This window comes from Pararge aegeria, chromosome 26, assembly GCF_905163445.1.
Source record: "Pararge aegeria chromosome 26, ilParAegt1.1, whole genome shotgun sequence".
NCBI lineage: Eukaryota > Metazoa > Arthropoda > Insecta > Lepidoptera > Nymphalidae > Pararge > Pararge aegeria.
In genome coordinates, this window is record NC_053205.1 from 6,524,821 (window position 1) to 6,548,777 (window position 23,957).

General features: G+C 35.7%; 2 protein-coding genes across 3 annotated transcripts in view; one reads left to right on the top strand and one right to left on the bottom strand.

Moving 5' to 3' along the window:
- The window catches only part of LOC120635066 (zinc finger protein 208-like), a 38,223-nt gene extending 26,325 nt beyond the window's left edge, over positions 1-11,898 (bottom strand). The window contains exons 1-4 of one of the 2 annotated variants that reach the window (XM_039905972.1): positions 11,575-11,891; positions 10,853-11,009; positions 8,625-8,723; positions 6,835-6,993 (exon numbers count right to left, since the gene is read on the bottom strand). In XM_039905972.1, the coding sequence (XP_039761906.1) occupies positions 6,835-6,993; positions 8,625-8,723; positions 10,853-11,009; positions 11,575-11,727 (568 nt within the window). In that variant the 5' untranslated portion in view covers positions 11,728-11,891. Of the gene's footprint in view, positions 1-6,834; positions 6,994-8,624; positions 8,724-10,852; positions 11,010-11,574 lie in introns of both variants that reach the window. The other variant, XM_039905973.1, reaches the window with a different exon arrangement.
- Positions 11,899-12,211: 313 nt separating this feature from the next.
- Positions 12,212-19,040, top strand: LOC120635065 (zinc finger protein Xfin-like). Its single transcript, XM_039905971.1, has 5 exons — positions 12,212-12,415; positions 14,806-14,974; positions 15,232-15,306; positions 16,575-16,718; positions 17,298-19,040. Exons 1-5 carry the CDS (start codon positions 12,287-12,289, stop codon positions 18,470-18,472), a joined length of 1,692 nt encoding a protein of 563 aa, XP_039761905.1. The 5' UTR covers positions 12,212-12,286; the 3' UTR covers positions 18,473-19,040.
- Positions 19,041-23,957: the final 4,917 nt, after the last annotated feature.

Genomic DNA, 23,957 nt, shown 5'->3' on the forward strand with positions numbered 1-23,957 from the left:
ATACTCCGATATGTCTTTGCTGCAATAAAAGCACAGATATCTTCCTCGCCATTTGAACGGTATTATCGTGGTGTTATTAAATAACAACTGTAGGTTATTCCGCCTACGCATGGAGGACGATTCGCAGCCTTTAGTTTTCCGCGGTTTAACATCTGAAAATATATTTGCAACTATAAATGTACCCTCGGAAATATCAAAATTTGTATTTTTTTTTTATTATCGATAGGCCAGCGTTTGACGACAATCATGCCCGTTAGAAAGCAATGATGAGGTCTAGGTTGGAGCACGCTTGCCTAGAAAAAGCCTATTCACTCTAGCCTTGAAGGTACTCAAATTATACGTGGCAGGAAACACAGTTGCCGGGAGGGCGTTCCACATCTTAGCGGCACGTATCAGAAACGTGGATAAAAAACGTTTCGTGTGTGAATGCATGTTGTATTATACAAATAACAAAAAAAAAATAGATATCTAGCACAAAAATTTGATGTTACATTAATAGTTTTAAGGGTACATTTAAAGTCATGCTTCTAAGGTCTATTTTACGCGATTCAGTAAAATTTTCTCGATGGAAAAAAATGTCATAGTTACCTCTTACTAAGTTTTTTAAGTAAGTTTTCAGAGTTATTTATTAATTTTTCTTGGCAAAAATAAAAATACTTTATTTGAAGACGTTACTGAGTAGTTAGTTTGTTATAAAAAAAAAACAATTTATATATAGAGCCGTAGCTTATTGATTAAAACGCGCAGGCTCAATCGCAGGTTCAAATCCTGTCGGTTCCGAAAAAAATTATACGCATTTTATATATTTGATAGAAGCAGGCGTTACTTTGTGGAAATCCTTGATATATTATGAAAATTAAGCTTAATTTGCTATACTCCGCGAGAAGCAGGAGAATCTGTGTGATGTTATATATAACTTCTTCAATCCTTATGCAAGGATTGCAATGTACCCTCTACGCAAGTTTCGCTCCGAAACCGGAGCATCCTCAATTATTCACTGTTGACTTTACAATGAATAATTGTTAAGTAAACTTAAAGCTAAGCTAAGTTACAGCGAAACGTGACACACAGATTCTCCTGCTTTTCACGCAGTATAGCAAATTAAGCTTAATTTTCATAATATGCATTTGGTATTTATGAAAAAAAAAAAAAATTGCATACTAAAGTTATGCGACAGAATCAGGGTGATTCACCCTCATATGCAATTGCAAACTGTTGCTCTGCACAAAACCCTGACTGCAAACAGAGCATACAAATCGCCTATCATCTCTGTGTATACGCATGTGATCCCGCAAAGTCTGTTTCCTAGCGTAGGATTTCTTGCAAACCTCGCAGTGGTGTATCTTCTCTCCCACGTGTTTGATCATGTGCTTCTGGACCTGCGTTTTGGAGAAGAATCTCTGATCGCACAACGCACACGCGAAATTCTTCTCCCTGACATGCACTTCTTTCATATGCGCCCACATTTTGCTCTTTATGTGAAACGACTTGCTGCAAACTGGACAATTATTGGCAACATCCGTTTCGACATTGTGACTTTGATTGTGATGCTTTTTACGCAGAACATAATTTTGGAACAGTTCCGGACAGAAGAAACATTTTATCAAACGTTTTTTATCATGGACAGTCAGTTCGTGATTTGATTTTTGGGTTAGAGAGTCGAAAGTCTCAGCGCATAGTTTACAGTGGAAACCCGATCCGTGGCTAAGGGTGTGACAACGCAACCTGTCTTGGCTCAGAAACGATTTACCGCACAATTCGCACACATAATTCCCATAATGTTCGTTCATATGTTGATTTAGTTTAATGAAGTATTCAAATTCTTTTTTACATAAAGCGCATTGGTAGCCATCGTCGTTTAGTATGTAAGGTATAATACCGAAGTCACTGTCGTCATTAAATTGTATATCATGTTGCGTTTTAAGATGTTCTATAATTGTGTTTGTATCCTCAAAGTTTGCATTGCAAATTCGACAGATAACTTTTGAAACGTCAATTTTAACTTTTTCGTCTCTTTTGAGGTACGATACAGCAGATTTGATACTGGAAGCTTTGTGATCGTTTCTGGTGTGTTCTTTTAACGGCTGTAAGGTTTTGAAAGTCCGATGGCAGAAGAAGCATAAGTAGTTATGGCGATGCCATTTGAACGGTATCACCGTGGAAGATTCTAGAACGATTATGGCGTTCTTTTTCATTAGACGGTTTCGTTTTGTCGCTGACATTTGGGTCTGTGAGGACTTACTCAGCGCCTCTGTTGCCTTTTCTTGGCGACTTTGACCTAAAAATCAAATTTCTATGTAAATATCACTACATCGTGTAAAATGAAGTCAGACCGTTACCTCTTTGTCTTTGAAAGAGCTCATCTCATTGTGCAGAAAGCATTTTGTTCAAGTTTTACCAACATTATTGTGTGTTTCTTGGATACGGTTGAAATAACCTATGTATAATAAAATAATACTTAAATAATGAACAGGCGTGATGACAAAGAATAACAAAGAATCTCTAAAATAGTGTATTTAATTATATCGGATTCGTATGAAAAACGTATTTTAATTTATATTCCATATAAGATTGTTTTTTATTTTAATAAATAAAATTGCAAAACCCAACAATTCACCATGAAACGCCGAAATAAAAATTATGAAGTCACATCGACAAAGACTGAAAGCACCGTCACAAGTCACCCGAGCGAGCGAGCGTTTTCGCGAAAAAAAATTCTTAAAATTATAATTTTAAGTCTAAACTTATCAACAAAACCTTTAATTTCTGCACAAAAAAGATATTTTTTGGATAAAGTAGATCCGAACATCATAGGGCAGTTTTTCAAAATTAGTTTCAGGCCTTTTGTTTGACATGATAAATAACTTTGGTATAAGCAGAATTCCGATTTCAGAAGTGGGATACGAATACACATCGCATTAATTTTTTTTATTTCAATATTATTATATTAAAAACTAATATCCTGTATTGATAAATTTCTCTTAGTCTACAGTACAGAACACTAGTTGGTGTAAACTGGTCTTGTGAGTACTTTTTTTATAATGTTATTTTTATTTTTATTTTTATTTATGTAACATTAGATGCCTATTTTATATAAAATATTTTAAGAGTAGTTAAACAAAGTCAGTTAGGTACCAATGTGTGACTGAACTTGGTTGCTTATTATATCGTAGCTAGTTTAACTTAGACTTGCCTTGATCGTCTAAATATGTTATCAAATACCCTAATATAATAAGCATATGTTTAGGCAACGTTGAATAAATTCAGAAACTTAATGATTAATTTTTAGATAATAAAATTCCATGGAACTCTATTAGTCAAACCCGAGAAATAATAAATATACTATGACAATACACACATCGCCATCTAGCCCCAAAGTAAGCGTAGCTTGTGTTATGGGTACTGAGATGACTGATGAATATTATTATGAATAATATACATAAATACTTAGAATATACATATAAACACCCAGACACTGAAAAACATTCATGCTCATCACACAAACATTTTCCAGTAGTGGGAATCGAACCCACGGCCTCGGGCTCAGAAAGCAGGGTCGCTGCAAACTACGCCAATCGGCCGTCGAAAATTATCGGAGAAATTATTAGTGATAGTAACTTTAACCATAAAAAGATTTTTATAAATAGACAAAAATTACATTCACCAAGGTCATATAGGGTCCCTTAACTATTAAAATGGAAAAAAACAGCAAACTTTGTAATCTATGGGATAGTATTATAAAGCAAGCGTGCAATGAAGATTAATTCAAATAAACAGTTAAAAACACAGTGACCATTATTCTGCTTGAGGGAGTTCCCGGCTAATTCCATGCACTGGAGTCTGGAATCAGGGACTTCCGCAAGAAAACTAGAGACCAATGAAACTCATCAGGCGATAGTCACTATACATATACTGGAACGTCCAAGATGGACCAGTTGGATTCAGTAGTTAGTTATTTATTTGTTTGTTACAAAACGAGCAAGAATAAAGTAAGAATCTTCATTGCAGACTCGCATGAACCCCTAGCACGAGATTTATACTTTTCGAGTAAGCGAAAATGTACATCGAGTTCGTCAATACATCTACGGCCAAAGCAAATACAAGAATCGACAACAATGTAGTATTAACCGTTAAAATTTAAGTTAAGTTTAGTATTTAACACTCTCACTGCCGTGGGATCCGCTGGCGGGCCCCAAGTTTTCGAGTGCAAAGGGCCGGTCTTATTTTAAAGAAAAATTAACCAGCAGGCCGTGGGGGTCGCCGGCCGTCCCCAAAAGATTTTGTCTGTCACGCCGCTTGTAATTTTCTAGAATTTCATTGTGACGCCAGCTAAAGTAATTGTTAGTTGACCGCCGGCCGCCCCCTTGGCTCGCTGTGTGCGTCGTTTTCCCGCGCTTTCACAACTTTCGGGATTAGAGTTAATTTTTTTGTGAAGAATATTGTTTTAGAGTATGTAAAACATGTCGGACGACTCGGACTATGATCCTGATTACGTGCCTTCATCGGAATCTACTTGTAGTACCGATAGTGATGGATACTCCGATAGCGAAAGCACCGATGAAGATGTCACTGCGCAGAGTTTACATCAAACTCAAAGGGACCGCCCCGTACAACAATCGGTAGACAGTAGTGGTCAATGGAGTATACCAACTGGCTCTCGTCAAAAACAATTCCCTTTAGCTTTTACATCTGGTATAAAAAATATTCCCGACACGTGTAAGACCGAACTGGATTATTATAGTTTGTTTGTGGACGACGAAATAATTAACCTGATGGTGACCATGACTAACTGTTATGCGAATAAAACTATGATACTTAAAGTTTTGAGACGATCAAGTAGACTAGTAGATTGGAAGGATTGTGATCAAAATGAAATTAAAAAATTCCTTGGTCTGCTGATATGGATGGGTATAAAAAAACTGCCTAAGATATCTGATTACTGGAGTAAGAATATATTATACAAAAATCCCGTAGCTGGTTCAGTAATGAGCCGAAATCGCTTTGAATTGCTGCTGCGGTGCTGGCACTTTGAGGATACATATTTTTATTTGTCATCTAATGCTGGCAGACTTATCCGAGTAAAACGTCTGGTTGACTTGATAACCAAAAAATTTCAGAACTATAACACACCTGGAGAATATCTAACAGTGGATGAGACAATGGTTGCCTTCCGTGGCAGGATTGTTTTCATGCAATATATCCCTGGGAAGAAGCACAAATATGGGATAAAACTGTTCAAAATATGTGATGAAAATGGTTATGTACATGATCTGATTGTATATGAAGGTAAGAAAACGACGCCTGGCCAAAATTTGTCAAAAGATGTGGTTATGAATCTGAGCGAGAAATACTTAGATGCGGGCCGAAGTATTGTAACCGATAATTTTTATACAAGCGTAGACTTAGCAAAGTCCCTTTTAAACCGGTCTACGCATTTGCTTGGCACAGTTCGAAAAAATCGAAGAGGGTTGCCGAAAGATATTATTTCCACAAAGTTGCATAAAGGTGAGATGATAGCAAAAGAAAATGATGACGGAATTTTGGTTTTAAAGTGGAAAGACAAGAGAGACGTCCTCGCGTTATCAACAAAACATTCAGTTGGATTCGTAACAGTCCGGAGCAAGCGAAATAGGCGAAAAACTGCTTTGAAACCATCAGTAATTGCCGAATACAACAAATACAAAAGTGCAATAGACTTTTCTGATCAGATGGGCAGTTACTGTAATCCTTTAAGAAGAAATGTACGTTGGTTTCAAAAACTGGGAATTGAATTACTGCTAACTACGTCTGTCGTAAATGCCTACTTGATATACAAGTCTCGTAAAAGACTTACAACTAAAACTTATACAATAACGAAATTTCGTGAGAACCTATGTATACAGTTGATGGATTTACAGCAGCGCCGTGCTACCGACCCTGTCGTAACTAAACATGAGTTCGGAAAGAACCCATTGACTGACCATCGCAATCGATTAATACGTCGTAAGTGTATACACTGCTACGAAAGTTTACGTCAAGAAGGCAAATCAAGCGTAGAGGCGAAGAAACTTACAAAAAAAACAAGTACTGTATGCCTCACTTGCCCAACGAAGCCCAGTGTTTGCGCGTCTTGTTTTGCCAATAAGCATAGCAAATAGTATTTTTTTTTTTCAAAATGCATGTTGTTTCCTCTTTTTGTGCTACAACAATAAAGGTTTGTCAATTTAATGTTTTATTTTTTTATTTTTTCCCCGCCACACAGAAATGTAATTATTGCTCCGATTGACTTGATTTTTTTTTCAACATGTAGCTCACTATATGCGCAAGCCAATGTTAGCCATATTTTTTCGTTATTAGCAGGCCAGTAGTACAAATATCTATTTGAATTTAGGGGGTCACAGCGGATCCCACGGCGTGCTAAAAGCATTCTTTACTAGACGCCGGCGGACCCCACGGCCTGCTGCAATATTTTTTCATTTTGAGTGACGGCCTACCGCAGCGGATACGTTGGGACCCGCAGGCGGACTCCGTGGCTTACTGAACTGGAACAATGCTATATATTGCTGGCAGTGAGAGTGTTAATATGAAAGGAATTTAGAATTATTCATGAATGATTCCATGAAATCGAAAATAATCTTCAAACTTTATATAGCCATTGAGAATATTTTTGTTGAACTCTCTCAAATCAAGTAACAACTTATAACTTTCTTTTTTTAAAGAGTTGAGTGAGTGTCTTGAGTTAGAGTCTGAAACTGAAGTTGGTTGCTTTATTTAGTTTCTTATTATTTTAATCTATTTCGAACTGTCCAAACTTGTGCTAGGGGTTAATATAAAATAATATAATATAAAACCTACCTTTAGCAATCCTAGTTTTGGGTTTTTCCTCTACTTTGGGTTTTTTCTTCTCTGGTTTGACCAACAACTTTTTGGGGCGACCTCTTTTTGCCTTAACGGGTAGTGCTGTTACCGTTATGTCTTCTGATACAGTTGCTTCTGGTTCATCTCTATTACCATCTGAAACCATATTATTTTTAATATTACCCACAAATCTGAGCAACTATTTGTTACAGACAATTTCTATACATACTTATCAACAAAGTTGAACCAACAGCAGTCTTATTTAGATTTTTATTTCACTACAACACCATTACCTTTTTCATGAATTGAAATTAATGAAATGAAATGCATGTAATTAAATGAATGAAATGAATGAAAAGAAATGAATGAAATTGAATGAATGAAAAGAAATGAAATGAAATGAATAAAATGAAATGAATTAAATGAAATTATTCTCATGGTGGTAGGTTATGATGCAGTCTATGATGATAGCTGACTGTTAGTGGAACGGCACTTGCACCTAATCGCTTTCTATGCAGCATCATATTGGAACGCTCAAACGCTCGCAGTGGCGTGCACTTCATACATGCACAAAAGCACTGCATACCCTAAAAATTTTGTATAACTCATAAAGGGGAAGGATTTTTTAATTTTATGCCATCTTCCTTCTTTATGCATACCCTGGTCAAAAACCCTGTGCACGCCACTGAACGCACGGTGACACCTTTTTATCAGCAGGGTGATAAAAAGCTTCCTACCTGACAGACTAGAGAAAATTTATAAATTACTAATTCCCAAACTGGCAATTCCCTGGCGCATCGTTGAGTTCTGTGAATTTAACTTTGATTCCCGACAGGGGCATTTATAGAATTGATAATTTCTGAATTAACTCCGGTGTGGTCTCGGTGGGAGGCTTTGGCCGTGGCTAGTTACCACACTACCGACAAAGACGAGCAGCTAAGAGATTTAGTGTTCCGGTGCGATGTCAGGTAGAAACCAACTAGGAGTATGAATACCATACTCCCTGACAGGTTAGCCTGCTTACCATCTTATCCTGCATCTGCACTTACTATCAAGTGAGATTGCACTCAAAGAACAACTTGTAGTGAAAATAAAATGAAAACTCTTGCCGGTTACAGTTGTACAATCCGGAGAGGTGGACAGAAACAAAAAAAGGGTCTTACACAAGCCTGACATTACAAAAGTGCTTTGCTAGACCACTCTGTGATAATATTTTATTTCTACTTTTATTGGAAAACTGACAACTTTAAATTTTATAGCTGCAACTCGCAATCTGTCATGAGACATTGGGCCGTTTGTCTGTGGGTAAAGGTAATTAAAGCGGTTGATTTAAAACTAATAACAGGTTTTCACAGATAGTAAACAAGTGGCCTGGTAAAATGCAGCAAACTATACCAAAAATGCAACCGTTTATATATTAGGTTGCAACATATACCATAAAATAAGTGAATATCAGGGTCATTATAAACAGAATTAAGAAGGCGAGAAACACAGATAATAAAATAATTAAATCCGTTCTTAGTTTTTAGTTAAAGGTAAGTGTAGAATATTGTTAGGGTACAATAAATTCTAACTTAGTAAGTAATTCCGGTTTATGGATAATCCGGAATTACTTGACCCTTTAACAATATTACATCATACATAAATGTCTACAATGTTTCTACAAGTATTATATTCATTAAAGCTTTCAACTAAACAGTGTGTAGGATTTTTTCCCACGAGAGCATGTCTGTTCCATGATAGACAAGCCTATGGGATGCAATGACGATGAAATGTACAAATCTTACCATCATAATCCATATCATCCTCCAGGTACTCGACCTCAGCTTCCTCAATCGGTTGCATTTCTAGTGTAATTTCTGCTTTCGGCTCTGGATATACTGATGCTGCAATTAGGTTTAACTTGCTTTCAAAAAAATAATTTTTACTATACACTGTATATACTATACAGCTTTCAAGCAACCCTGCTTGAAAGCAAATTACAATAATTATTGTAAAAATTATGATATTTAAAAAGAGCAACTGCTAAGTTTCTTGCCAGCTTTTTCTTGGTAAAACTTGCCTTTCAACAAACAAGTGGTAGGCACTATAGTCGGAAAAATGTAATAGGCCCGTTTTGACATTTGTGCAAGACCATAGAATGTAACTTGGAATGAAACTGAAAGAAACAAAAAAATAAAAATCAATTACATACAGTGTTTTAAAAAATACGTAAATTTTTTTGGGACGTTAAATAATATGAAAGAATATATCGCGAGTATTCTTTTTGCGCTTACTTCATAGTAGCATGCAATTTATAATTGTTGCGAAACGTTCCGAAAACAGTTACGTTCTCAGTCTTTTTTTTTTTTATACTAGAGCTGTAACCATTTTTTTACTGAATATCGAAATTAAATATTGTGTAGTTATCTTTACTGCAAAGAATAAGCTTGGTTCTCAAAATGGGCTCTAAATAATGAGTCTGAGATGATGTATCTGACTAAGCGGCATATGACTGAAGCGTCCCCGCGCGCACTGCGCAGTTTTTCGTTCCTCATCTTGTAAAGTTGACTGTGCGCTCGTTTAAGTTTGATATATATTGTTTACTATTACGTTAACTATGGCTCTTCTATTTTGGACATTAATTTAAACAGTGATTTGACTCGATTTTTGTGTTTGTTGTTATATAGTACTAACTCTGTTTCAACATGTTGAAAAGTGGACGTATAATCAACAGCCAGTCACGCGTATTGTTTGTGAAGTTAAAGGAATACTTTGAACGAACGAACACTTTACAATACATAATAATATCAATCAAGTACTGATACAAACTTAAATTGATTTATCGTGAGTATCGAGTACAGAGTCTTATGGTTCCATAACTAGTTACGTCGCGATGACAAATGTCAAAACGGGCCTATTACATTTTTACGACTATACTAACAGACATTTCAGTTTCATTACTTGAAATAAACTAATTTTGGAAGTTTTCAATTTAGAACCCTTTTTCTCAAAAATAATTTAAAGAGATTCAATAGGAATGCAATGTGCTTTCTTTTTTCGAAATTCAAACTACTGATTGCAGATAGAGAGAAAACGTTTATTTAAGACCCCAAATATTTTGAAATTAAACAGTAACAACAGACAATAAAAATCAAATGACTTAAAAATATGAGTACAAATAAATTTTAATTTTTACTTTGTAGAAGTTTGTGTAGTAGGTTTATTGATGAGTTTTTTTTTCCACATTAGTTTCTATTTCACCTGTAAGTTAACACTTACTTATTTTGCACAAGTACATATATATATATTTTTTAATAAATAAATATACTATGACAATACCCATTGCCATCACCGAAGTAAGCATAGCTTGTGGCTGTGTACATCTTAGCAGCCTGAACACAAGCTAAATATACAGAAATTTACACATAATACACATAAATACTTAGAATATGTTTAGAATTGTACGCAATCCTTTAAGGCAAGTTATAAAACTGTAACATAAAAAATGTGCACTAGAATGTAGACATTGCTTTTAAGTAGATAATATGGGTGATAAAATAGAATATAGTGTCTGGTCATAGAAAATACCATAATTCGGCCACCCATACCTAAATTTTCATTAAAAAAAACGTCAACAAGTTCTTTAAAGTATATAAATTTAAAACGCATATAAAAAATTGAGGAACTAACTGGATTTGAACTTGCCACTCTCTGGCAATGAAATTTATAAGTTTCTTTTAATTTTATTACATAACATTAAGTTATTTAGTAGCAAAAAGCTTTGTTTTGCAAGTTTTACACAAATAGGGTGAAATTTCAATGATGATTTACGCTAAGACGACAAGCCATGCCTTGTACGAGATATGGTCAAGACATGAATAGAAAAATTCTGATGTTTTATATGAAACTCCAAATTTTATTGACTGAGCCTCAAACGCTCCATACAGAGTAGCATAAACAGCTTCACATTAAATGTTTGTATATATGCCACTGTCTAGCTTAAATCATCCTTAATTTTGTTTCCATTGCATACCTCTAGTCCTAAATTCTCCTCGCCCCACCATATCCACAAACTTCTTCTCCGACTCCTGAACCTGCTTTTTAAAATTACATGCATCCCGCAGCCGTGTGATGCAAACCTCACAAATCAGTCTGTTTGGCCCATTCGGCCCCTCCATGTGTTGGGAGATCTGTTGATAATAATCCATCATCATCAACCTTTTACTAGTCCTCTTTAAGGGCTCAGGTCTCAGAGCTAAGGCCCTCTACAACACTCTCAAATGTTAAGAACAATCCTACATACTGAAAATCTTTTACCATTACTGGAAAAATTAAGAAGTTTGATGTGATTTTAGTTTAATATCAATTAATTTGTAACTAGCTGTTATAAATTCGTCGATCGTACGAAGCGGTCACAGTGTAGCTGTGTGACCGCTTCGTACGCGGTTTTTTGGTTTTTATTGGATCCAGCGGGAACCGTACATTTTCCCGGGATACAAAGCAGCCTGTGTCAATCCGGGGTATCTATCTATCTCTAAAGTATTAACAAACATCCATTCTTACCAACTCTCGCATGTATAATATTAGTAGGAAGTAGGAATCAAATCTGTATAGTATCTCGATAAACGAAACATAATAAAGCCTATAAACTAAACCTAACCCGCTTCAAAGTTATACCTGTAAGATAGCATTGAGCTCTTTTATGAATGAAGAGAGATTATAAACGAATTTCAATAACTTTCATTCATTACTTACACTAATATCAAAGCATTCTAACAGCATATCGGCGTATATTTCTTGGTCGTCCATCCAAGTGTATTCGGTGCTCAAATCTTTGTAACACCCCTCGGACAGGCAGCACCGGCACAGACCCGGGGTCTCTTTTACCACAATATCGTCAAACTCCATGTTTGTATCACACTTTTAACACATTTGAATAAAAATGAATGCTTTTATTTTTGTTTTAAAATCGAAACAACGCTCAGCGTCGATTTCGCTTGATGAACGCCATTTTGTTTTCTTAGGCAAATCGAAATCGCAACTTAATATTGGTTTCGTTACATTAAGATGGCAAAACACATTTATTTTTTGTTTATAAATATTTGTATATTTATATAAGAAAAATTTACTATTGAGAGGACCTTTTTTTAATTTTTTGCCTAGAACATTAAGAAACATGAAAGTAAAAAAAAAATACCGGAAATCACCAAAGCCGAGAATCTAGAGCGGTAAGTTAACAAAAATAAAACAGGATTGTCAGAACTTGCACAGACTAGTTGTGGCACAGAGAGTGCTATTTTAACGTGTTTTAATTTCGTAGTTTGTCTGGGGCAGTTAACAAATGTGTAGACTGCTCAGTTCCTTACAGGTTATTTATCTGTGATGATGGTAATAAAAAGTTGAGATTGAAATCCGGAATGTTTTTTTATAACTTTAATGTTAATTATTAGTTTAAATAACTTAAAGAATGGATACAAATAGACTTTGTCGTTGCTGCTTAGCCCAAGGAGCCACCAGTGATTTGAATACAAGCTACAGCTGGTGTGAAAAAAAGGAAATATACTCGGAAATGTTGCAGGAATGCTTTAGTATTGTTGTAAGTATAATATTTAAAAGAAACGTGATTTTTTGAGTCAAAAAAATCGCCTGCTATCAAAATGTTAAAATCAGTACATTTCGGTATTTTCCAACAACAAAGTTGATCCATTGCTCCGTTGCTGCGAGGAAGAACAACCAAAATAAACAATTTCGCAGTTAGGTATAACATATTAAGCTAATGCTTGACAGCTTCGCTAGGCCTTAGTTACACTTTTCATAGATTCCGGATTCGTGAACTTTTTATACTACCATCACCACTTTATCAATGGGATCGTTGGACCGACAGATTCAAACATTAAAACGATTCCTAAAATAAATGTAAGGCACCCACGCCTCATATTGATCAACACAGTGCTGCGCTTTGCAGGATGAGTCCTTTGCATGCAAAATTTTCCTGTTATATACAAACTAGTCAAAAATATCTTTATTCAAGTAGGTAGGCTTTATTCATAGGTGGCACTTTTGATGCTTACATAAGAATTACACGTTAGTGAGATGATGGCGATAACCACATTCGTAAACTTAAAACTAAAGCTACGAGGGTTCCAAACATGTCCTGGTCTAAGAAGAAGCCCACAACAAACTTAGCTGGGTGTTTTTTTTTGTTATCACCATCTCACAATGTCATTTAAAATTATTAGCAATAGTTCACACCCAAGCTTTTTTATCGATTACATAGTCCTTTATACTATAATAGGACTTTTCTATAAGCTTACGTTTAAAACAAACTTTAAACTTTCTAAGAGACATCTCCAAGATGTCAATGGGTAGTTTATTGTAGAATTGTATGCAATTTCCTATGAACGAATTATGAATTTTATGTAATACTGTAATTTTGTTTTTGTATAGGCGATTGGTTTTCAGTTACCGTCCATCAATTCATTTTATCAACCCATTCTTCTTCTTCTTCCTGGGCCTTTTCCGCTATTGGTTGCTCTGGGACCGTAACGTTGTACGTATGGCCACTGATGTAGTTCCCCGCTGGATCACTCCAGCCAGCCCAGCTCACTCCAGAAGCTTAGCAGGCCGCCCAGGTCGCCGAGTGCTTCATGGAGTGTTGCTGAGGACCCTAGGTGTGCTGCGCGTTGTTCTGCTACTCCATTGCATTGGAGCATTACGTGAATCAGTGTTTCTTTTGTCTCCATGCATGCTCTGCATAGAGGACTGTCAGTTATACCTGCAATGGAAAGGTGTTTGTTTTGTGGGCAGTGTCCTGTTATCATACCTACAACTGTCCTTAGTTTAAACCGATTTAGTTGCAGTAATTTTGTTGTTAATTGTGGGATTATTTTATAACAAATTACCAAATGAAATCTTTGAGATGTCTCTCAATAAGTTCAAAGTTTATATAAAACGTAAGCTTACAGAAAAATCCTATTATAATATTAAGAATTATTTAAACGATAAAAAAGCTTGGGTGTGAGTTGCTCTAGCTTTATAGCTTAATATAAATTTACTGGAAGATGGGAATAACAAAAAAAAAAATTTACCCCGCTAAGTTTGTTGTGGGCTCTTCTTAGACCAGGGCGCGTTTGGAACCCTCGTAGCTTTAGATTTAAGTTGGCGAACGAAGTTATCACCATCCCCTTACAATTATGTAAACAAATATGTATGAACGCTTCATAAGTGCCTGTGATAGGCCTACGTGAATAAAGAAATTTTGAATTTGAATTTCAATTTGTTGAGGTCTGGTTAGGCCTCTTTTTTTTATCAACCCATTACACTTCCACCAAACGGCAAAGGTCTATCAGAATGAGGAGGGTTTAGGCAGTGGTGAAACTAGCTGCACGCTGCACTGCATCGGCTAGTAATGAGTAAATAATGATGACTATGATGATGTTGAAAATGATGATATTGATAAAAATGATTTCAAATTTTGATCCCAACTCCAAATTCAAATTTCAAATTCAAATTGTTTATTTGCAGATTGGTTTTACATGGTTGGTAGGTACACAAAATATAGGGGGGCCAAACAATCCGCCTTAGATGGCATGCAAAAAATATATATTATCGTACACTAATTCCTACTTACTATAATAATACTATTCTAAGTCAATCCACATTATTAAAATAAGAATAAAATTTAAGACTGATATCGATACAAAATTACAAATATCCAATCAATTCATGTCAAATTATAATCACTGTAAATGTCAAACCTATAATATTGTGTGTGTTAAATATTCTTGGATGGTGTAATAACATTTCCCAATAAGTAATTTTTTTATCTTATCTTTAAAATCTACAAGATAAATCTTGTAGATTTTAAAGATGTTTCTGTTGGCTAGTGACGCTGGCAACTTGTTGTATATTTTAGGCGCCATAATGAAAATACTATTCCCAAATAACGTTCCACCTTAACAATGATGTTTTTGTCACATTTTGCAGCTAAGGCCCAGTATGCAAAGCAATGGTATTTGCGATATCTGCGTGAAGAATCTTCAGGATTCATTCTACTTTAAGCGTCAAGTCCTCAAAGCTGAGCAGGCATTTTTGGAGAGGCTCTGTTGTGAAGATCAGCCTGTTTTATTCAAGACGCAGGCCTCTGAAGAAAAAGGTATATATAACCTGATTTGAGTGGTGTTTAAGGTTTCTTAATACATTATATAATAAGTATCTACATTATATCTACATTTTGTATTGTTGCTTAATTTTATCTGCCATAATTGCCATACTGGATTTATTATCATTGCATCATGTTTAAGCCATTTGTTTGTCTTATGGTCCCTCAGTGTCACCGCCACCTGTTAATCAAAAAAACTATTCATATTACATAAATATATTCCATTTTCTCACAAATATATTTTTTTTCAGATGAAAAACCAATTGTCAAGATGGAACCAGATCCGAGTGAGTCTGATCACGACTCAGATTACTTCGTTGACACCAGTGAGTTTTTTTTAATTCTATGACAAGACAAAATGGGCAACCATCATCATATCAACCCATTACTGACACACAGGGCACCTGTCTCCTCCCACAATGAGATGGGGTAAAGACCATACTCCACCACGCTGGCCCAGTGAAAATTGGTGGACTCCACGCACCTTTGAGAACATTATGTAGAGCTCTCAGGCATGCAGGTTTCCTCAGGATGTTTTCCTTCACCTTTGAAGCAAGTGATATTTTAATTACTTATAACACATATAACTTAGAAAAGATGGTGGTGCTGGGATTCGAACTTGGCTTACTATATAATTTTTACTATATAATAGACTAAGCAGCTTTCGCTGATGCGTCTATATCATTTCTTGCGCTCTTTTTCTTTTTGATATTTATCCAGTCTATTCTTAAACTGATTCAGTGATTCTGCAGTCACTACATCTTCAGGCAAGGCATTCCACATTTGTATAACTCTATTGCTGATAAAGTGCTTGGATGGATTAGACGATGCCTGCTGATATTCAAGTTTGAGACCATAGCCCCTTAATCTGGGGTTACTCTTTTATGAAAATATTTCCTCAAAATTTGGAATGTTGTAATATTTAATCTTAATATATATAAATCTCTTGTCACGATGTTTGTCCGCGATGGACTCCTAAACTACTTAACCGATTTTAAATTATATTGGCACACCGTGAGCAGTCTGTTCCAACTTAAGAGATAGGATAGTTTAGATTTTTAATTATAGTCGCAATTTTATTTTATTGCAAATTATTTTTCTATAATTAATTGACAGTCACATGTTATATATATATAATACTACTATACTAATTTAAGGCTTAGCTATACTGAATGCTTTAAAAAAACAAAATCAAACGCAGACGAAGTCGCGGGCAACAGCTAGTATTTTATAAGTTTCAATGAGATCGCCTCTTTCTCGCCTACTTTTGAGGGTGCTGATTCCCAGGTTTGCAAGCCTTTGCTCATATGAAAGATTTCTCAATACTCTTGGCAGTTTAGTGGCTCTCGTCTCTGAGCCTTTTCAAGCATTTCTATATCCTTAACAAAACAGGGACTCCAGACTTGGAAAGCATACTCCAATAATAATAATCTTGCATCATCCTAAGAATAGATTCTCATAAATGCTACGAATACAATAAATTTTACCACCTTAGCTAGGTTAGCTTGCAATCATAGCCTAACTATAAAATTAAAAAGTAATCGGTTTTGTGGCCGTGGGTTCTAGGCATCTCAATTTTTCTTTTATTTTGCAGTCAAAGAAGAACCACCATCGTTGGACAACACAGACTCGCCGCCAGAGATAGAGGTGCCGCGGCGGAAAACGAGATCTAGAAGCCAAAAAAAATCAGAAGAGAACCATCGAAAAATTGCTAATTTTGTCACTAAATTGGCTATGAGTAAGTACAGATTTGTTAAATCAGTTTCCCAATTCAGTAACTTTTCCATCAAATCGTCTTCATACAAAACTACATATTATTATTTCCCCGGGCATAAAGCCCCAGTGGCATGTTTACATGTTTATTTTGTATGTGATTGTGTAATAAAGAATTGAAACAAACAAAAAAATAAACCTTATGTCTCTAGAACATATTGAAATATAGTTACGTAGGATGCAAAAGTATCTCTGTAGATAGTGATTCGTTGCTAATATTTTTTTTATTTTCTGTATTCATAATTGATGGATCTAACAGATAACCTCCTGGATAGACAGACACCTTAACGTAAGTTGACAACCATTGCTAAAAACATAGCAACACCTTGCCAGGCATGAACGGAACAGGTCCACCACCAACCTAGAAGAAATAAAAATGGCATACAATGCCAAAACCCAGTTATATGAAAAGTTAGGGTAGGCAACGCTTTTGTGCACATATGAAGTGCACGCCACTGACCTGCAAAGTAGGTGTTAGCCTCACGTGCCTGTAATTTCACCGGCAACCACGGTACTTTCTAACTTTTATACAATATTATTTCAGATTCAGGCATACTACCGAACATCAACAAAGCACCAAAGCAAAGGAAAATTAATGTCAACATGAGAGACCCAATAGAAATAGAGTGGAAAAGGAAATCCGTCATAGACAAACGAAAGCACAGAGATAATTTACTGACTATATTAAAATACTCAAACGTCATACCGTTCAGGAATAAGTCCCTACGAGGTTTTATATGTGGTTACTGTGACGCCACATACCCAGATCCTATAGACTTAAGGTCTCACACTCAAAATGAACATGAAAAAGAACGTTATTCTTTCAAATCCTCATTTGACATGACCGAATACAATGTTAAGTTGGATATAACCGACCTTGTATGTACAATATGTTTAACACAGATGGACAATTTAACTAAATTAAAGGACCACCTCGTTGATAATCACAAAAAAATTGTCTACAATGACATAAAAGACCACATTATGCAGTTTAAATTGAAAAAAGGTGACGTTTTTGATTGTGTTATGTGTCCATCAACGTATGAAACATTCAAAATGTTAAAGCAACATATGAACAAACATTATTGTAATTACAGCTGTACAAAATGCGAGAATGCCTTTGCAACTAAAAGATCTTTGAACGCACACCAAGCGTCACACCAAGACGGTAGCTTCAAGTGTGATTTATGTGAAAAAATATTCTCAAGTAAAACCAAGAAGCATTATCACGAGAAAACTAAGCATATGGGGACGAGGAACATAAGCAATTGTCCATTCTGTGACGTCCCATTCCGTTCCTACTACCAACGCAATCAACACATGGTTAAAGTACACAATTCTGAAGCGCAATACAAATGTAACGTATGCAACAAGGGTTACATATTAAAATCTTTATTAATGTATCACATAAAGAAGAACCATTTGATGGAACGTAACTGTCAGTGTACGGAGTGCGGGCACAAGTTTTTCAGCAACAAAGCTTTGAAAGCTCACATGGTGAAGCACACTGGGGAAAGGAAGTACTCGTGTGAAGTTTGCCACAAATCCTACGCCAGGAAGTACACGCTGCGGGAACATATGCGTATACACAATAACGACAGGCGGTTTAAGTGTGAAGTGTGCGGTACATCGTTTGTGCAAAAGTGCAGTTTGAAAAGTCATCTGTTATCGCACCATGGTATTTGCATAGCTGCAAGTAATATCACTTCGAAGTCCTGAACTGAGACGTAAACATTGAAAGTGTATGTTTGTGCTTATTTTTTGTATCAATGGAGCAATGGCTCACTATGATTCTTTGTACTGTGGCACATACTGTTAAAATGTTATATGTGTATTAAATTATGGCTGAACGTTTTTTGATGAACTTAGGAATATAATTTTATCATTATTATTTAACAATGTATTATGTTAACAGCGTATTATTGTTCAACAATAATGATAAATTTATATTCCAACAAAATTCAAATTTCAGTTGAACAGTTGAACTTTGTCTTTAAATGCAATAAGTATAGGCCACGCCATTAAAGAATTGATATATAAAAGGCATTCATGCCATATTACACATATATCACATATTATTGTGTGAAGTAAAAAGCAATACCGAAAAAACTGCTTATATTAAAAATGTGAAAATTGTTATTGTTTGTCTGTGTATTTGGATCTAACACAGAATTTTCACAGGTAAACTGTCCACATACGAACCATCACATAGCTCTGTTGCTCCGTTGCTGCTTGAAATCTGGAAAAGATATCAAACTATTATAAATATTTATATATATATATATATTATAGTTAAATTTATATATATATATATTTTATTTATATATTTGTATAATTTTAAATCTTATTTATTGCACCACCTACCTCTTTTTTATGTTTTTTCCTTTTACGTCATTGGTTGCCTGGAAGAAATCGCTATGTAGCGATAAGGCCACCAAATTGTACTCTCTTTATATGTATTTATATCTTTGTAACTACTTTTTTTTCTTTGGTGTACAATAAAAGTGTATTCATTCATTCATTCATTCATTCAAACTCACTTTGCATTTATCTTCCATTGTGCCCAGCAGTGGGACTTTAGTAGACTATGAATGATATTAATGTATTTATTTAAATAATATAACTAGTTTAAATATTCTGTATTAATACTAGATAGTTTTGCTATGAACTCAAATCAAATCTGTACGGTGCACTTTAGTTTTAGCCCACCATCCCGCATTGGCGTTTCAGCGTAGTGATACCCACCACGCTCCTCATCATGTAATGCCGCAAAGTGACGCCGTCGCTTCTCAATATCTAGATAGTTGTATTAATAGTAATATATTTTATTTAATGTTAATTATTAATTGTTAACTTTTAAGTTATTATATTTATTTTTTTAATTTTAAGTACCCGCTTCATTTTTTTAAATTTGTAATATCAATAAAGTTTTTATTAATTGATTATCGTGTTGTCTTTTTTATTTCTCATTTCTTCTAGGCTCTAATTTGACGTCTTTTTTTTTTTTTTATAGTAATGGGCTGCCTTCTACTAAATTCACAGAGGTGAGCGGTGTGAATTTAAGTTGAAGCTCCCGGGTTTGATTCCCGACAAGGGCGTTTTTATGTTTATTTATTGTTATGGAAGAGCGGTGTCTTCTGACACAGGGGTAGTAATACTACCCTTTAAAGAAGGCTCCAGCCATTAGCGTTTACAGTAATTTTATTTACCCAAATAAACTATTTTAATTTTTTTTTTATAATTCGGGTTTATATTTCTGAATTTTCTCTGGTCTGGTCTGGCGGGAGACTTCGGCCGTGGCTTGTTACCATCCTACCGACAAAGACGTGACGTGCCGCCTTTTTATTTTTAGTAGTATAGTGGCATGCAAGGAACACCTGCAAAGTGCCGCCCTCAAGTTGATCGATAACAATGTAATGACAGCGGCAACCACCCTCTTCCGACGAGAACAGCAATTCTTCGCGGCAGAAATTACATGAGCACAGCAACAGTGATTCCCCGGACGAGCTCTGTCACAAAAAACTCCACTGCTACTTTCCATGTTTCCGTCTACTGAACCAATTTTAATGATTTTTTAAATATTTCTTTCTTTATTTTTATTCCACCACAAGTTGGCGCTTGACTGCAATCTCACCTGGAGTGGCGTCCTGTTAGAGTCCACCACGCTGGCCCAGATCGGATTGGTGGACTCCAGATACTTTTGGGAATGTAGAACTCTCAGGCGAGAGGAGATTTCCCCACAAAACTTTTCCTTCACCGTCGAAGCCAGTGATATTTTCAATCACTTAAAACGCACATTACTTAGAAAAGTTAGAGGTGCGCGCTGGGATTCGAACTCGGCCCCCCGAGAGGTAAGTTGAGCTCCCACCCAAAGCGCTATCACCGATTCAATAAAATAAAACAAATAGGTTCAGTGTATAAATAAATTCTTTATTACAATAGTAACAAAATGTTAGCAATAATACATCGTGGATACACACGCAGCCTAACTAACATCGCCCTATACCGCGTAAGTGCTTAAATCATTTATTTCTCTCCGTATTCATTCGCTTCTATTCTCTTCTCGTACACCCTGACCCAACAATAGAATATCATCATAGTAAATAAATGTTGTATTTGACAGTTTGACAAAAATAGGGAGTACTCCGATCGTCACCAAACTTTACAGGATTACTCGCCAGGTCAATCCGGAGATTCCCTGAAAGTTTCATTGAATTCGGTCCAGCCGTTTCGGTGCCTATACGGAACATACCCACATACTTCTCTTGCATATATATAAAAGATTCCAGCTTTTTACGCCGTCGTCTTAGAAGCTACCTGAGGCGTAGTGTGGTAAGTCTCATGTCCTTGTAACTACTACAAATAAGACAATGAAAAAGTACTAATGCCTTGTATTACTACTTTTCCGGAGAAACTTCTTCGCAAAGAATTCTTTGTACTACTAGAGTATGTTTAAAACAATTGTGTTAAAAATAATTTAGTCTGTGGTTTGTTTGTTTACCGAAATGGACGTGCCGCTAAACGATTTAGCGTTCCAGTACGATGTCACGAAAGGGGTATGGGTTTAATATAGCTAATACACCCCTAACTGGTGATCCCGTTACCGTTTTAGACCGCATCATCAGTTATTTGCAGTGAGACTGAAGTGAAGGGCTAACTTGTATTGGAAAAAAGAAAATAAATAAAATAAAGAGACATAATTGCATGTAGGTATATATTTATTGTTAAAATATATTTACGACTAAATAATAATGCAATTATTGTTTGACAGGTACAGTACTACCGTTGAAAGAATGCGTTCGTGATTAAGTTCCAGGAAAAATATCGATAGATCACTACTAAAAAAAACAAAGTATAGAATTTCATAAGGACCAAATTTATTGTTTTTTTTTTAAAAATATCTAGTAGCTGTTCATCATCTAAATTTTTTTTTATTTACAATTTATTTATAATTTTTATTAATACATAACTATAACCTAAAATATACTATTTAAAAACTAAATAAAATCTAAAACGTCCTCGAAACCACCGCAGCGAGGCACAGTTCCTAAGATGCTGGCAGCATTTCCCCTCTGGATGGCCAAACTAATTCGTTGGCCAAGGTAACTGCCCGCTCTAGGATCACCGGTAGACTCGATAACCCTTTTCGATAATTGACACCGTCGAATCCAGTGATGTTTTCAATCACTTAAAACGCACATAACTTAGAAAAGTTAGAGGTGCTGGGATTCGAACTCGGCCCCCCGAGAGGTAAGTCGAGCTCCCACCCAAAGCGCTATCACCGATTCAATAAAATAAAACAAATAGGTAGTTCATCATCTAAATATTTGGGATTATTAAAATTTTTGAATATCCATTATTTTTTCACATTTCCTGCATCCTGACTGGCAGTTTTTTTATACTGTATTCATAAACTACTTAACAAATAGATAAGTATTATAATTCTGAAATAAGGGCGACATCATATATATTCAAGCAATACTGTTTTAATCGTAGAACAAAACTCTTTATTTATTTTCAAAATCATTTGTTTTTATTTTTAAAACTTATCTCGTTTATTGCAATAGGAATGATCTAGTGATATATATTTCAATGATAATAATTGTTAATAAGGCATTCAAACATTAATAAAATTTTAATGTAAATTCAACGAAACTCTTGGTTGATCGTCGCGCCAGAAGAATCATCGGCAACGAATCCCTTGTTCAGGCGAAACCACACAGCTTACAGCACCGACGTAATGTTGCCTGCCTGGCGGTTTTTTACAGGATATACTTTGGCGAGTGTGCTCAGGAACCATCATCATAACCTTGTTCCTCCGGCATCATTCTTCCACAGAACAGCGAGACGCCGTGAACAGTGGCATCCTTATGTGGTTGACATAAGAACGAGCCAAGCGCTTTTCATCTACGTTTCTGATACCGTTTGGAACGCTCTTCCGGCTTCGGTGTTTCCTCTTTCATACAACTTGAATGTCTTAAAGGCAAGAGTGATTAGGCATTTTCTAAGCAAGCGCGCCCCAACTTAGACCGAATCATTGCTTTACATCAGGCATGTTAGTTGTCAAGCGCAAGTCTATCAAGTGTTAAAAAAAAACTTCAAAAAGTTCATTCGAACACGACACGTAAGGTTTTATATTTTTGTAACGCATTCTTTAAAAATGCCGGGCTTTATAAAGCAACTTCACATCAAAGTGCCGTCATTCCAGTGCTTTATGTATTCGCACTGGCGCACTTCGCGCAGGCAGAAGTACTCCGGGTACTGGGCCTTCTCCAGCGGGTGCCAGTAGTCTAGGACCCAGTCCGGGGGCTCCACTACGCGGGCGTACGCTGGCCCGCCTTCAATGCCGACAAATTTCGCGACTGAAAAAAAAAAGAAAACGTCATCGTATACGATAACGTTTTCGTTTTCGTATACGATGACGTTTTCGTTTTCGTATTCTATCACGTTTTCTTTTTGGTTTTCGTTTACGTAGACGATAACGTTTTCGTTTTCGTATAAGATAACGTTTTCGTTTTCGTATGATGTTTTCGTTTTTATTATCGCTTACGACGTTTTTATGACGTTATACGTAGATGATGACGTTTTCGTATTGGTTTTCGATGACGTTTTCGTTAATATATTCGGAAACGGAGACGTTTTCGTTTTGGTTTTCGTATTCGATGACGTTTTCGTTTACGATAACGTTTTTATTTTCGTTTTCGTTTACGTAGACGATGACGTTTTCGATTTTATTTTCGCATATGATGACGTTTGCGTTTTCGTATACGTAGACGATGACGTTTTCGTTTTGTTTCTCGTATTCGATGACGTTTTCGTTTTCGTATTCGATGACGATGACGTTTTTGTTTTGTTTCTCGTATTCGATGACGTTTTCGTTTTCGTATTCGATGACGTTTTCGTTTTCGTATTCGATGATGTTTTCGTTTTTATTTTCGCATATGATGACGTTTTCGTTTTCGTATTCGATGACGTTTTCGTTTTGGTTTTCGATGAAGTTTTCGTTTTTATTTTCGTATTCGATGACGTTTTCGTTTTCGTATTCGATCACGTTTTCGTTTTTATTTTCGCATACGATGACGTTTTCGTATACGATAACGTTTACATTTTAGTTTTCGTTTACGTATACGATGACGTTTTCGTTTTTATTTTCGCATACGATGACGTTTTCGTTTGTTTCTCGTATTCGATGACGTTTTAGTTT